The sequence below is a fragment of the Lethenteron reissneri genome, chromosome 35 (assembly GCF_015708825.2).
Source record: "Lethenteron reissneri isolate LAM-NWPU_2019-01 chromosome 35, ASM1570882v1, whole genome shotgun sequence".
Taxonomy (NCBI): Eukaryota; Metazoa; Chordata; class Hyperoartia; order Petromyzontiformes; family Petromyzontidae; genus Lethenteron; species Lethenteron reissneri.
In genome coordinates, this window is record NC_083813.1 from 12,896,427 (window position 1) to 12,911,284 (window position 14,858).

General features: G+C 52.5%; 1 protein-coding gene across 4 annotated transcripts; it reads right to left on the reverse strand.

The window, feature by feature from the left end:
- Positions 1–358: 358 nt before the first annotated feature.
- On the reverse strand, positions 359–14,667 carry LOC133350958 (trichohyalin-like). 4 transcript variants are annotated; one of them, XM_061565807.1, is made up of 11 exons: positions 13,958–14,667; positions 10,656–10,821; positions 9,568–9,760; positions 7,070–7,251; positions 6,236–6,394; positions 4,670–4,769; positions 4,223–4,380; positions 3,922–4,023; positions 3,047–3,133; positions 1,590–1,705; positions 359–1,368 (listed from the first exon to the last, which is right to left on the reverse strand). In XM_061565807.1, the coding sequence occupies exons 2-11, from the start codon at positions 10,704–10,706 to the stop codon at positions 1,308–1,310; spliced, it is 1,209 nt and encodes a 402-aa protein (XP_061421791.1). In that variant the 5' UTR covers positions 10,707–10,821; positions 13,958–14,667; the 3' UTR covers positions 359–1,307. The 4 variants fall into 4 exon arrangements, with proteins under 4 accessions (XP_061421791.1, XP_061421792.1, XP_061421793.1 ...); XM_061565808.1 differs by having other exon boundaries at positions 13,946–14,667; XM_061565809.1 differs by lacking the exon at positions 13,958–14,667 and adding an exon at positions 11,003–11,179.
- Between the last annotated feature and the right edge of the window lie 191 nt (positions 14,668–14,858).

The window sequence follows — 14,858 nt, forward strand, 5'->3', positions numbered from 1 at the left end:
AACATCTCTCTTCTCCCCTCTTCTGAAATCTCCCACGTGGTCAAATGAAACGTATAACTGTAGACATCGCATCTTGCACATGCCTTCTCACGTTTCAATCTTCTTCAGTCTCATCTCACACATCTCTCTCTGTCTCTCCTACATCTCTCCACGCCATCCCACTCACTTCGACCCTGCATGTAAAATTCCACTGGCCATGGGTAATACATGCACTCACGCAATGTTGAGAACAATCAAGACAACAAGAACCAGACGGCGTGCACACAGTTTGCTGTTAATCAGTGGCTGAGCTAGATAAATAAACCATATCCATGTATGTCTCGCTCTTAACTGAATTTTAAATGCAGCAATCTCAGGCCAGAGTTACAAAGTTTAATAAACACCGTGAATTCCATCAACCAAGCCGACATTTTGAGAATATACGCATATATAGCATTAATACGACAAATACTTAGGATTTCGAGTAGGGTACAATACCGGAGTGGTTGTATCGCTTTTACTTAGGATTGGCAACTTAAAGGGACAGCAGCATACATCCACACACACCGCGCCTGAGTTCACAGCAGCAGTGGGTACCAGGCAGACTCTTGAATAGACCTCGGTCCAATGTTGATCAGCGTTCCAGTTTGGTGGAGTAGTAGCTCTCGCTAAGGCTGCTATCTGCAGAGGGCCCGACATTAATAATAACTTTTAAAACGTTGAATGTACCTACTCTTGTAAATCTCACTAAAAATACCAGTTTTCTGGGTCTCAACAAGGGGGTGGCATCACCACATTGCACCCTCATTGGATCCGCCCCCGCCTAAGCCTGCCACAAGCGAGTGGCACAAATGCTGTAATGGCACACATTCTGTAATGGCACACAGGATCATTTACTAGGGACATGACAATTCACCCTCCAGTGATTAAATTAATTATCACGATTCGGAGTCACAGTTCGCTTCAAGAATATATATTTTGTTGGGGTCTAGTTTTGACTATTTAGCTCGCTCGGTTCTGCTTCGTATAACATTCGCGAAAAAGTCCAATGATGTACTGTAATTGGTCTTGGACAAACATCCCAATGCAGGAAGAGTCTGCAGACTTCAGTCTGGCGTTCCTGGGTAAATAAGTAACTAAATGTTTTCATGATTCGTATCCAAGATTCACTGCAAATATCGTGAGCATAAGAATGGATTTTACCCGATGAATCACCTTCCTATTACTATGGCCTCACACACACTGACTTTCCCTCCCATGAAAGAGGTACACTTGAGGTTCTTTAGTTGCTGATGAGGATGCTCAGGAGCGGGGAGCTTAGCTTTTCCTCAAAAAGGTAGCTCCTCATCTCGGGGGATGTCCAGCTCTGCTTCCTCGTCGGGCGCCGGTCTGTCGGGTGACAAAACGACGTCACAGAAAATTGGGGCCAACGTGTTCGCCGTGGCGAGGAAATCAACAACGGTCACCGGGCACCACCACTCCCCCCAATTAAAATATGAATCAGTTACAATTAATTTCCATGCCCTCCACCCCCCGCCACCCGAGCCTGCGGGAATGGTGCTGCCCATTACTGCCCATGGCACTGCGGTGAAGGGCAGGCGATGTCTCACTCGCGAGTGGACGGCAGGAGCCAGGGGGACGCGTGGAGCTGCTTCCTGGCCTGAGCCGCGAGTTGGCGAACCTCCCGCTGCAGGGCAGGGATCAGCAAGCGCAGGGCGGCGACCTCCTGCGGCGGGCAAGAGGGGTCATGACGGGTGGGAGCAGTGTGGATGCATATGGGCACCGTTCACAATAATGACACGAGAGGGAGATCTAGAAAGCCCTTGTATACGACACTTGACATATTATTCAACACTGGCCGCATCTTGGAAGAGGTGGGAGTACGCGGTCTTTACATCACCACATATGACTTGCGGATGTACCCATTTATACTGCCGGGTGGACGGCGGTGGGGGGGGGGGGGGGTCAGAACACAATAAACTTGCCCATTGTTTCAAATGTCGCGCTGCGAAAATCGAATTGAAGCGGCGACCTCTGGATTTCAAGTTCAGTGTGCAAACCGTTACATCACAGCCACACTAATAGGACCCAAATCTAGCAGAGTTGGACATCAAGCAGAGTTAGATATGGGTCCTATATACATCTGGCAGTTCGCCAGCATTGGCTCAAGCAAGACTGACCTTGCAGATGGGACATTGAATGTCGAAACCAGACCAAAGTTTGCTTTTGTTGAACCAATCCTGCTGATTATGCACCCCCAGAAGACCATGCGGCTGATGGGATATGTGAAAACACTTTTTATTTTTTATTTTGGAGAAAAAGTTTGGTGAAGGAGGCATATTGTCCGATTTAGTATTTTGCTACTAATAACGTACTGTAACGTTAATGTGAGCACTGTTTAATTGTTAATTAGAACCCATAGTAAATCCACTGTTAGAAGAGGGCTCACCCACGACGTGTCGGTCATGGAGGTTGCTTGACCATACTTCACCACGCTGGTCAGTGCGGATTGGAGAAGAGGTGTGGGCACCCAGGACCGGTTCAGATGTCACTCACCACTGGTGTTGGCTGTGGCTGGGAACCAAATTCAGGACACTGGGTCCGTAACACAGGGCACCAATAACCACTATGCCACTGCTCCACCCCTCACGCTGCAATAATAAGATATTGATAGCTACGTTCATCATCACGTCAGCTCATTAGCGATGATTGGGCAACATCACCTTGACATCACTCTTCCTGCATATTTTCATTTGTCAACACAGTGACTTAAAAAAATGACATTTGCTATTCATGAAGCTGAAAACTTATGTCGAACAGCATGAGACTCACAACCAAAGGAGCATACATGTAAAGGCTATTTGTTCCTAGGGTTTGGTTGCATCTCACTGCACGACTTTTAAAGTCCCAGTGGGCAGCAACCTCTGTGTAGACTTGAACTCCTGTTTGCAAGGAAAGAAACGAGACACTCCCCTGTCGAATTTCCCCCCTCTTCAGAGTCCAATCCATGGGTCTCAGTGCCGTTGCACCGCCTGAACACTCTATCGGTATGCCCGTGGTCTCTTACCTTCCCCTGGATCTCAATTTCCTTCCTTAAGCCCGCATTCTGGAAGATCTTCGTCCGCAGATCATGGGGGAACTCCTCCAGGTGCTCCTGAAAGTGGGCAGACATTAAGTAAAATCAACTGGCAGGGTGGGTGTTTAATCGACTGTATCAACGCTGCCTAACAGTTGATGACAAAGCTGCAAGATTTGCCAAATCTGCTGCTGATCTATCCTGTTCTTTACAAACTCACCCTGGGGTCAACTTGCATCACCAAACAGCCATTGTGGTCGCAGCTTCCACCGCACAACTTCTTAACAACATCTCAGTGGTGGGCAGCGGAGCCGTCCCCATGGTACGGCAATTTGGGGGCGACCGCCCCACAACCCCTTCTGGAAGTCCCTGGTGGGCAGCATGGACCTCGTCAACAGTAAGGAAACTTTTTATTGATGACCCCAGCCATGGTGAGGACTGTTTGTTGGTGGCTGCTATGCGAATTTTGATTTTTTTTTAGACTGCGCTCAGTAGCCATGATTTAAAAAAAATAAACAGAATTCTGACCCGCAGCCTTGCCATTGATGGGCTCAACTGAACTGCATTTGCACTGGACAAGTGAGACACAGGGACATGACGACTCAGAGATAGAGGAACACTGGGATACAGAAAGGTGGGAACAAGGAACCGAGTATGGGCTGTACTGAATGGTTTTGACACCGGACAAGGGCACTCTGCAGTCAACGAGGTCAGATGGGGCATCTGAGAAAGCCCAGAGTGTAAATGCAAACAGGTGCACGCTGCCTAGTCTGCCTATATGGATGAGCCGCCCCAGAACAGTGGAGAGGTCAACTTTCGTGCCGAGAGGTCTCCTCGATGGCAGGGTGCACACTCCTCCCCCCGACCTGTGCAACGCGGAGCAGCAGGGCCTCCTGGGCGAAGGCGTCCTGAGCCGCGGTGCGCTCCAGCTGCTCCTCGTCCTGCCGGCGCTCCTCTGCCTCCTCCACCTGCGGGCACATCCACCGCCCTCTCAGCGCCGGCAGCCGCACACAACCTCAACATTCACGTTGGACATGGAGGTAGTTTGACCCCGCTGGTGCAGATACAGGAGAGCCTCACCGAGTCTCAGAACTCTCTTATCGGGAGAGTCCAGCGACATTCGGATGTTTGGCCAATTCTGCCGAGTGGTGTTTTGCGCGCCCCAACCTCCTGCTGCCGCTGAAGCGCTTGGAGCTGGCGTTGCAGCTGGGCCTGCCGCGCCGCCTGCAGGGGCCGCTCCCTGCCGTGGTACGCCCGCAGCGAGCGCAGGTTGGCTCGCGCTTCCTCCAGCTGCACCCCCGCCCGCTGCACCCGCCGCTCCAGCTCTGCACTCGCGCCGGGCCGAGCGGATGGGAGAAACTCTTGGGGGCTTGTTTAACGGCGCGATGGGGGTAGAGTGTGCGAGTAGCTCCCCTGCATTGTGAGCATTTAGACTTGAACATCAAGGTAAAAGGCAGAGTCGCAACCCTGCAATTGTTCTCTCTCGACACGACTGGTGGAATGGCCACCTCCAGAGGAAGCTCTAGAGACCTCCACTCTCGGGTTTTTTGGACTCCTCTTACAGATATTGCAGGGAGATTGCAGGGAGACCGCAGCATTTGTGGCCGAACTTACCGGCTACGTCCTGTCGCATTGCGTCCTCCACACGCTGCTCGTTAGCGATGGCCTCCGACATCTCCCGCCCGTGAAGATCCTCGAGGAGGGCTTGCGCATTCTGCAGGAAGGAAGCGGTCGGCCGAGGTCAAAGTGGTACTTCCCGCAAGAATGCAAGGATGGCCTCAACATGAGAATTCCCTCGTCATGTGCATGCAGAAAGTAGGAGAGCGCTTCATGGAGGGGAGACATCGAAATGTTGAATTTGGAAAAAGGCAAGCGATGAGGCCTCGGGGTACATTCTCAGAGGTGCACGCCCGATGCAGGAAGTTCTGGAAGAAAGGATGCTGGTGATGACGCGGTTTGGTATCATATGATAATAATTAATTGTTAACTTGTAATGCACGCCACGGTATCCACTCACACGCTATGCAATATTGACAAAACAGGTCGGGTCCGCATCTTCGTTGTACAATACTGCCCTCTCCTGGCAAGCCATGCTATGACACTTCGACGGCGGATCATGTCCATGGAGCGCGTTACGATGCGATGTGTGATGATGCAGTGTGCGATGATAATCATACCTACTATAATCACCCAGGTATGTCCTTAACGCTCGTGACGTCACTCACCATCGACCAGCCCTCCTCATTCATATTCATGAGCAGGTGACGTCCTCCAAATGGACACCCCCCGCCTCCCCATTATTATTAGCTACTATAATGAGCCAAGAATGTCTGTGTGCAACGCTCGTGACGTCACTCCATGTCGAACAGCCCCCCTCATTAAATATCGTTAACAGGTGACGTCCTCCAAATGGACACCCCCCCCCCCATTCATAATAATTATCGGGTGACGTCACTTCACATGGGGGGCCGAGGCGCCTCCTCCCCCCTCCTCGGCGTCAACTTACAACCCTCACTACCAAGGCAGAACCCTCACGTCACGTGATCTCCGTCACCGCGCCCTTACAAATTGCCCACACATTAATGCATTGGATATCACGTCGCGGTCTGCTTTTCACTTGCAAGTTTCAGATTCACTGCAATACACCCGTCCTTGGACGGGCAAAAGGCAAGTTATTCATAAAAGACAAACGGATGTGGATTTGGGATTCACCTCTCGAACGGTTAGGTATGCTAGGTCGAGGGGCAAACATTAATTAAACGATACATGATTACTTGAAGGGATGGATGCCATACTATAAAACAATGTAACTATTTCTATTTGACCAGGTAAGACCTACTGAGCTAAATAGCTGTTTTCAGAAGCAACCTGGCCACAAATGATCGCCCAATTAAGTGGCTTATCACGTGGAAATGTTATCAGCCAAATACTCTAAAAGCACTTCGATTATAATTGTGGAGGGAAAAACCAGAGGACCCGGAGAAAAATTCCACGCGATCATGGGGAGAACATGCATACTCCAAATGAACAGGTCTTAGGGTCGGGATCGAACCCACGAACCTGGAAACTAGACGAGGTAGTTAAGATCTCACCACCACCGTGGCACCCCTGCTCGATGGCTCCATGGAGCAGCCACGGGGGGGGGGGGGGGGGAGCTGACAAGCGCGAGCCCGGCGGCACCTGGTGTCTCTGGAGCTGGGCCAGCGTGGCGTTGACGTCTCGGAAGGCCGCCTCCTCCGCCTCCCGGGTTTCCTGTGCCAGGCGCTCGTTCGCCGCCTCCAGGGCCTCGATGCGTTGGCGGCGCTCTGCGACGGCGGCCTGCCGGGTCTCCGCCAGATACTGGCCCGCAGCGCACACACAGCGGTGTGACGTCGCGAGCGGGTCACGGGGCAAGCGGGCTCTTGTTGATTTCTAGGTCTTTTTGAACATTTTTTAATATTGAAAAGTTTTCCCCATTGTGCTACCAGTGTCACGTGACCAGAAACATTTTCTATTTGGACCTCTCGAAAATACGACACAAAAGAGCATATCACGGATCTACCTCTGACATGCCCTCAAGTGACCTCTGCCCAACACGGTAGGGGCAGCATTTTCTTCCCACCTGCATTGCTGCAGAGAGAAATGTTCATCGGATGACAGTCAAACCGATATTTGTAACTCTCAAGAGATAATATTTTGCCACTTTAAGTGCAGAAACAAACTGGTTACCAGACTGAGACCATCAACTCACTGCACTTGAGAACACAGTTTCATCAGAGGTGGCTGCTTGGTTTCAAATCCAGGATCTCAGCGGTGCTAACTCAGCTGTCTAACCTCTAAGCCACATGGCCACCACATTTCAGGATGGTCGACATGGGCCCTAGTGCAAGGCATTCAATGGAACCCCCCCCTGTTCATTTACATTTCCCCCCTCTCCAACGCCTAGGCCCCTCCAGCCCATTGACCTCAGTGCAGTTGCATGGCCTTGCACACACGGTGGCTACGGTGCAAAAAAACTTCAACATACATACATACCTCCAGCACCTTGACGTCGGCCATCTTCTTGCACAGGGCCTGGATGTCGGGGGGCGGTGGTGGCGGTGGCGGCGGACGCTCCACCCACGGGTGGCGGCACAGCACGGAACACGAGGCGCCCAGCACCTGGGCCTGGCTGGGCCACGCAGGACCCAGGGATGGGCTCTGAGGCCCATGTTCCGCTGCCCAACGTGAATAGTTGTGAGAAGAAAATCAATTAAAGTGGAGTGGATAAAATAACAAATAAACGAATATGGAGGTCAGGCGGCCAGGTAGCCAGGAGGCTCAGAGGTCAGAGCGCTGAGCTGGGACCTCTGAATCCTTGATTCAAATCCTGGCAGCCGTCTCTCATCACAGACATCAACGTGAATGCTACAGCCGGCAGTGGTGGTGCACGCCTGTAATCCAGCGCTGTGGAGGCGAGGGTTGGTAGCAGGGGCGGCCCGAGACTAACTGTCAGCAACTGGCACCCGAGACGAACCGTGTCAATCGGCACCCCCAGCCCCAAACCCCAAGGGCAGATCTCGGCTGAGGTTTTTGGTAAACTGGGAAACATTTTGCCCACGATTTCTGTTTAATGTTTTTTAAGCGTATTTTTTTTAAAAGAGGCATAATTATTTGATTTGTCCATCAGTCTGTCCAACCAATGTTTCTGAGGTCAGATAAAAGAGAGACACGACATTTTCGGAATAGATTTGTACACGAAGCTGGACGATATTTCAGTCCGATTTTCGGTGTTTATTTTTTAACTAAATATTTTACTTCAAAATATTTGACACTGATACATTCTCAGAAATGTTGAGAAATGAATTATAATTCATATTCCCTCTATATGTACACAGGAATTGAAATAATGACATCTTCTTTATTTTATTTGTATCTACTTCTTTTTTCCTCGAATTTGGCGCCCCACTTAACTTGGTGCCCTAGGCGACTGCCTCGTCCGCCGATATGGACGAGCCGCTCCTGGTTGGTGGATCGGACAAATTACAAAATGTTGCGAGGCTCCCTTCCCGTAGGCATCGAGGAGGTGCAACACCCCGGCTCGCCGGCAGAATGCAGGACAGCAAAGTGTGGTCTGATATCAGGTGTCCCTGGCGTATAGGAAAGTGTTAGTTCCTCGCATGCATGAGTTTTCTCCGGGTGCTCCGACTTCCTTACACATGTGTAGTGACGTAAATGGTGTCACTATGGTGTTCGCGTCAGCTGCTGTTACAGGAGTGCAACTGTGCGTCTGGAGCCTCTCTCTAGCACCAGAGTAAGTGCGGTGTGTCAGCCAGGCATAGGGGACATCGTCCTGGTGATGGCCTGAGAGAGAGGGCAAGGGGGGACGTGGTGGTCTGAGAGAGAGGGCAAGTGAGGACGTGGCAGCCCGAGTGGGGCACGTGATGCTCGGTCGGGATCCTTCGGGAAAGGTCTCGAAGGGGGCGTGTCCGAAGGCGGAGCGAGGCCACGCCCAGGAGCATCAAGGGGCAGTCCCGGGCGTGTTCTGGGCTCGTCTGTGGACTCAAGCCTGGGTCCCGTGTCTCGTCGTCTCCGGGTCTTCGTCTCGAGTTAACTGGCTCCTCGCGTAGTTAGCCACATCACCTGCTATAGAACCCGAGTTACGTTCAGTGTTAACCGCCAGGAAAGTTGTTAAATAAAAGTGTTGAGGTTCCAATATGTAAAGAACTACTTAGCAGTGGCGGCTTGTGACATTTACACGAGGTGGGGCGCTTGTGAGTGACCTCTGAAAATATGGTGTTCTAATTAGGGAAAACTTCGTAATGTTCTTGGTAGGAATTTATAAATAATACGAAACAGAACAACAAAGCACTCAAATCGTGTCCCTATGAACCTCAAGTCCACACTGCACGACCCCTTTGACACTGCCAACAGCCTCGAGCGTGTAGGCGGTGGACCTGCTACATGTGCACGGTGCCACCTCGCGTCGTGACGTCGGCGCATCGCAGCCACGGGCGCCTTTTTAACCACCCTGAATGGGTCTCAAACAGCGTGGCTACAATGCGAAGCTCATCGCAAGGAATGAAGGCATATTTCTCACTCGGACTCCTCCACAGCCACAAACAAAACAATTAAGAGAATAATATTTTTCATTCGAAAATAATTTCTCATTTCCAGTTGCGTGGTGTGGCGGTGCCCCCACGTCCCTGGTGGACGAGCCGCGCCTGCTGCTTAGCACGAGTTGGCACCGCCTCACAGCTTGGCAGCATTCCAGCTTGTCTGGGATTCTTCTCCGCTTGTGAGATGCAATTTGCATGAACGACGCTATATAAGACTGCTTATTAGATAATGTATTTTTTTTTATTGATGCCACCACAACCTTAATGCTACAAGGTAAGTTGTGTAAAAAAACATGTAAACAATTCAAGAGAAAATGTAATAAACAAAACAATACAAAAGTAGAAACTGCACAAAATCATACTGATTTATGGCGCATCCACGATACATTTCCAAGCCAATGGTGAATCTCTCACACGCCGTGGGTGACTGCTGACCTGGCCGAGGAGTTGAGCTCAGCTCCCGCGAGCTCCCTGCCAGGCAACCCAGGGGGTAGTCGGGCGCCCTGCTGGACTCCCTGCTCCGGCGAGCCCTCCGCGTGCCGAGACGGGGCAGGGTGCGCAGGCTACGCTGGGGGGCCCCTCCACGACCACAGCCGCAGGGAGACCTCCTCTCCCACCTGCTGTAGTCCTGCAGTCACCCACCAGCACCACGTGCCCAGCTTGAGTAAACCCGACAGGGTCTCGCACCTCCACCACACCAACTCCGCTCACCCTCGCAGTGCCATTTGGCTGGCCATCGAACAAAGATGGTCACCGCATTGCGCGCTTTCGGATGCGCTTCTGCGGCCATCTCGAACACTCTTTCCGATATTAGGAAGCCACTGGATCTGTGCATTTTTAAATCAAGATTTAAAACTCATTTCCTTGAAACTACTTTTTGTGTTTAGTCCTTCCCCCACACCTCTGATCAGCATGGCTGGCTACGTATGTTTTGTGCAAAATAAGTTCAACACACAAATATACACAACACTTTGTGCAGCCACCATTTCCGTATCCCGAATGTTGCCGAGACCCCTCATGCTGGCCTCGACGATTGCCACTCTCTCTTTTCAGGCCTCCTTTAAACCCGCATCACCAAACTCCAGATGATCCACGGAGGGTCGAATAGCACCTTCAAATAATTCTGGCAGACCACACGTCAGCACACATCTTGGTGTAATCCAATAAGAATTACGGCTCGTCTTTACCACGCTAAATATGAAACGCTGTTTGCCAGATTAAAAATAGTTCCCTTTGATACCCCATTAGCACGGCCAAGATGCCTGCATTGACGGATATAAATTGTTTTATGGGCAGTGGCCACATGCACTTGTAAATATCGGTTGAAACTTCATTTCTTTCAAACTGCTTTTTGTGCTTAGTTTGTCGTTCTTCCCCGATTAGCACGGTTGGCAATGTACGGTGCGAAAGAAGTTCAACAACGCACGGACATTAGAGGCCTTCCGTGGCCACGGGCCGAGTGAAATGAAGCCGCGGGTCATGTCCCACCCACAGGTCACTGGCTCCAACAACCCCCGACTCACGGTGCTGCCGAGGTCCTGGCACCGCTGCCGCACGTGGCCTTCGTCCAGCATGGTCGGCGACGAGAGAGCGGCGGCGGCGGCGAGGTTCAGCGGCGAGGTTCAGCGGCGAGGGACTTGCGACTCGGCGAGGAGGGCAGCGGGCAGGGGATCATCGCCCTGGCTGTACCTGCACGGCGATGAGATTGAATGCCCGTTCCAGGGGGCGATGCGAGTACACACTCGAGGTCCACACGTTGTTAAAGAAGCTCCACTCACGGCAGTACAAGAAGTATCAATAAACAATAAAGGATAAAATACACACTCGCGTAACAAGACTCGGCTCACAGGGCAGGCCACTGGACACTCACCACAGACGACAGCTGAGCAGGAAACACAACTCTCCCAACACTCACCACTGGTACAATACTCCTCACCAGTGGTACACAACTCACATCACTGGCGGTAGAGGGCACGCCTGGAACAGCACGCAGGACATCTCACCACACTCACCACTGTCACCTCACTCACTCACCACTGTCACCTCACCACATTCACCTCACCACACTCACCCACCACTGTCACCTCACTACACTCACCACACTCACCTCACCACACTCACCTCACCACACTCACCCACCACTGTCACCTCACTACACTCACCACACTCACCTCACCACACTCACAAGTGTCACCTCACCACACTCACCACACTCACCTCACTCACTCACCACTGTCACCTCACCACACTCACCACACTCACCTCACTCCCTCACCACTGTCACCTCACCACACTCACCAGTGTCACCTCACCACACTCACCACTTTCACCTCACTCACTCACCAGTGTCACCTCACCACACTCACCACACTCACCTCACTCCCTCACCATTGTCACCTCACCACACTCACCAGTGTCACCTCACCACACTCACCACTTTCACCTCACTCACTCACCAGTGTCACCTCACCACACTCACCACTGTCACCTCACCACACTCACCACACTCACCACTGTCACCTCACTCACTCACCACTGTCACCTCACCACATTCACCTCACCACACTCACCCACCACTGTCACCTCACTACACTCACCACACTCACCTCACCACACTCACAAGTGTCACCTCACCACACTCACCACACTCACCTCACTCCCTCACCATTGTCACCTCACCACACTCACCAGTGTCACCTCACCACACTCACCACTTTCACCTCACTCACTCACCAGTGTCACCTCACCACACTCACCACTGTCACCTCACCACACTCACCACACTCACCACTGTCACCTCACTCACTCACCACTGTCACCTCACCACATTCACCTCACCACACTCACCCACCACTGTCACCTCACTACACTCACCACACTCACCTCACCACACTCACAAGTGTCACCTCACCACACTCACCACACTCACCTCACTCACTCACCACTGTCACCTCACCACACTCACCACACTCACCTCACTCCCTCACCACTGTCACCTCACCACACTCACCAGTGTCACCTCACCACACTCCCCACTTTCACCTCACTCACTCACCAGTGTCACCTCACCACACTCACCACTTTCACCTCACTCACTCACCAGTGTCACCTCACCACACTCACCAGTGTCACCTCACCACACTCACCAGTGTCACCTCACCACACTCACCACTGTCACCTCACCACACTCACCACTTTCACCTCACTCACTCACCAGTGTCACCTCACCACACTCACCACACTCACCTCACCACACTCACCAGTGTCACCTCACCACACTCACCACACCCACCTCACTCACTCACCACTGTCACCTCACTCACTCACCAGTGTCACCTCACCACACTCACCACACCCACCTCACTCACTCACCACACTCACCAGTGTCACCTCACCACACTCACCACACTCACCACACTCACCTCACCACTCACCACTGTCACCTCACCACACTCACCACACTCACCACTGTCACCACACTCACCTCATTACACTCACCACTGTCACCTCACCACACTCACCACACTCACCTCACCACTCACCACTGTCACCTCACCACACTCACCACACTCACCACTGTCACCACACTCACCTCACCACTCACCACTGTCACCTCACCACTGTCACCTCACCACACTCACCACACTCACCACTGTCACCTCACCACACTCACCTCACTCACCACTGTCACCACACTCACCTCACCACTCACCACTGTCACCTCACCACTGTCACCTCACCACACTCACCACACTCACCACTGTCACCTCACCACACTCACCTCACTCACCACTGTCACCACACTCACCTCACCACTGTCACCTCACCACTGTCACCTCACCACACTCACCACACTCACCACTGTCACCTCACCACACTCACCTCACTCACCACTGTCACCACACTCACCTCACCACTCACCACTGTCACCTCACCACTGTCACCTCACCACACTCACCTCACTCACCACTGTCACCTCACCACACTCACCACTGTCACCTCACCCACACCACACCTCACTCACCACATCACCACTGTCACCTCACCACACTCACCACTGTCACCTCACCACACTCACCACACTCACCTCACCACACTCACCAGTGTCACCTCACACTCACATGTCACCTCACTCACTCACCACACTCACCACTGTCACCTCACCACACTCACCACTGTCACCTCACCACACTCACCACACTCACCACTGTCACTTCACCACACTCACCACTGTCACCACACTCACCACACTCACCTCACCACTCACCACTGTCACCACTGTCACCTCACCACACTCACCCACTCATGTCATCACCACTCCACCTCACTCACCACTGTCACCACACTCACCTCACCACTCACCACTGTCACCTCACCACTGTCACCTCACCACACTCACCTCACTCACCACTGTCACCTCACCACACTCACCACTGTCACCTCACCACACTCACCACACTCACCTCACCACACTCACCACTGTCACCTCACCACACTCACCACTGTCACCTCACCACACTCACCACACTCACCTCACCACACTCACCAGTGTCACCTCACCACACTCACCACTGTCACCTCACTCACTCACCACACTCACCACTGTCACCTCACCACACTCACCACTGTCACCTCACCACACTCACCACACTCACCACTGTCACTTCACCACACTCACCACTGTCACCACACTCACCACACTCACCACACTCACCTCACCACTCACCACTGTCACCACTGTCACCTCACCACACTCACTACACTCCCCACTGTCACCTCACCACACTCACCTCACCACACTCACCACACTCACCTCACCACTCACCGTGGTGGTTGCCATGGCGCCCGCTTCGCCCTCCACGCCGCCGCCGCCGCCGCCGGGCGCCATGAGACCGCGAGAAGCAACTTCCCCCCCTGGGGGAGCGATCTCCCGCGTCGCCTCGCGGGCACAGACTCCACACAGACTCCACACAAACTCCTCACAACTCTCGCCTCGCCTCGCCGTGTGTCCCCGCAGTAACGAGGTAACGAAGGGGGTTGAGTGATCGAGAGCCACCGCCCCTCCAAGGCGAACGCCGCGGGAGGCGAGGGACAACTTCCACCGTTGGCCACGTGGGGGCGCCATGGCGCTGCCGCTGCTGCTGCTGACACCGCCGTGTGCCATGGGTGGAAAAAACTGATTTTTCCAGCGGCAGGCATCGGGTTTTTTCTTTAATACAATTAAACCCGATTTCGGGGAATTAAAACCTGGTTTAATGAATACGAAACTCTGATCCAAGGCTTAGGCTGCTTCCTCGTCGGTGCTGCTATTGTACTCGGGGGGCCGTCGGGCACGGGCTAGTCGTAGACTGCGGCGGGCAGGTTGGTCTTGATCAGGGGTCGGCAACCAAAATAACAAGAAGAGCCATTTCTTTCCAATTCGGTACAAAATTCAGTATTTCAAGAGCCGCAATGCATCTGAGTACATACTGTACATACGTACATATCGTCAAGAAGCAGCCCGTAAAGAGCTGCATGCGGCTCCGGAGCCGTAGGTTTCCGACCCCTGGTCTTGATGAACACGAGGAGCTTCTCCTCCACGATCGTGGGCACCGCCAGTGAGTTCCTGAGCTTGGAATGGATGAAGCCCATCGGTGAGAAGTGCGGTTCTGCAATTAGAACCAATTAAACCGGATTTCTCCCAATCTCAGATGATCGGGTTTAACATAAAAAGACAATTAAACCCG

What these genes read in the sequence shown, in the direction of transcription:
- LOC133350958 (XM_061565807.1), bottom strand. Translation starts at nt 10,706, where the DNA reads ATGCTGGACGAAGGCCACGTGCGGCAGCGGTGCCAGGACCTCGGCAGC. An exon ending in AATGCGACAGGACGTAGCCG is followed by an intron (nt 4,381 to 4,669) that starts GTAAGTTCGGCC and finishes GCGCGAGTGCAG; the next exon opens with AGCTGGAGCGGCGGGTGCAG. An exon ending in TGCTGCTCCGCGTTGCACAG is followed by an intron (nt 3,134 to 3,921) that starts GTCGGGGGGAGG and finishes GCCCACTTTCAG; the next exon opens with GAGCACCTGGAGGAGTTCCC.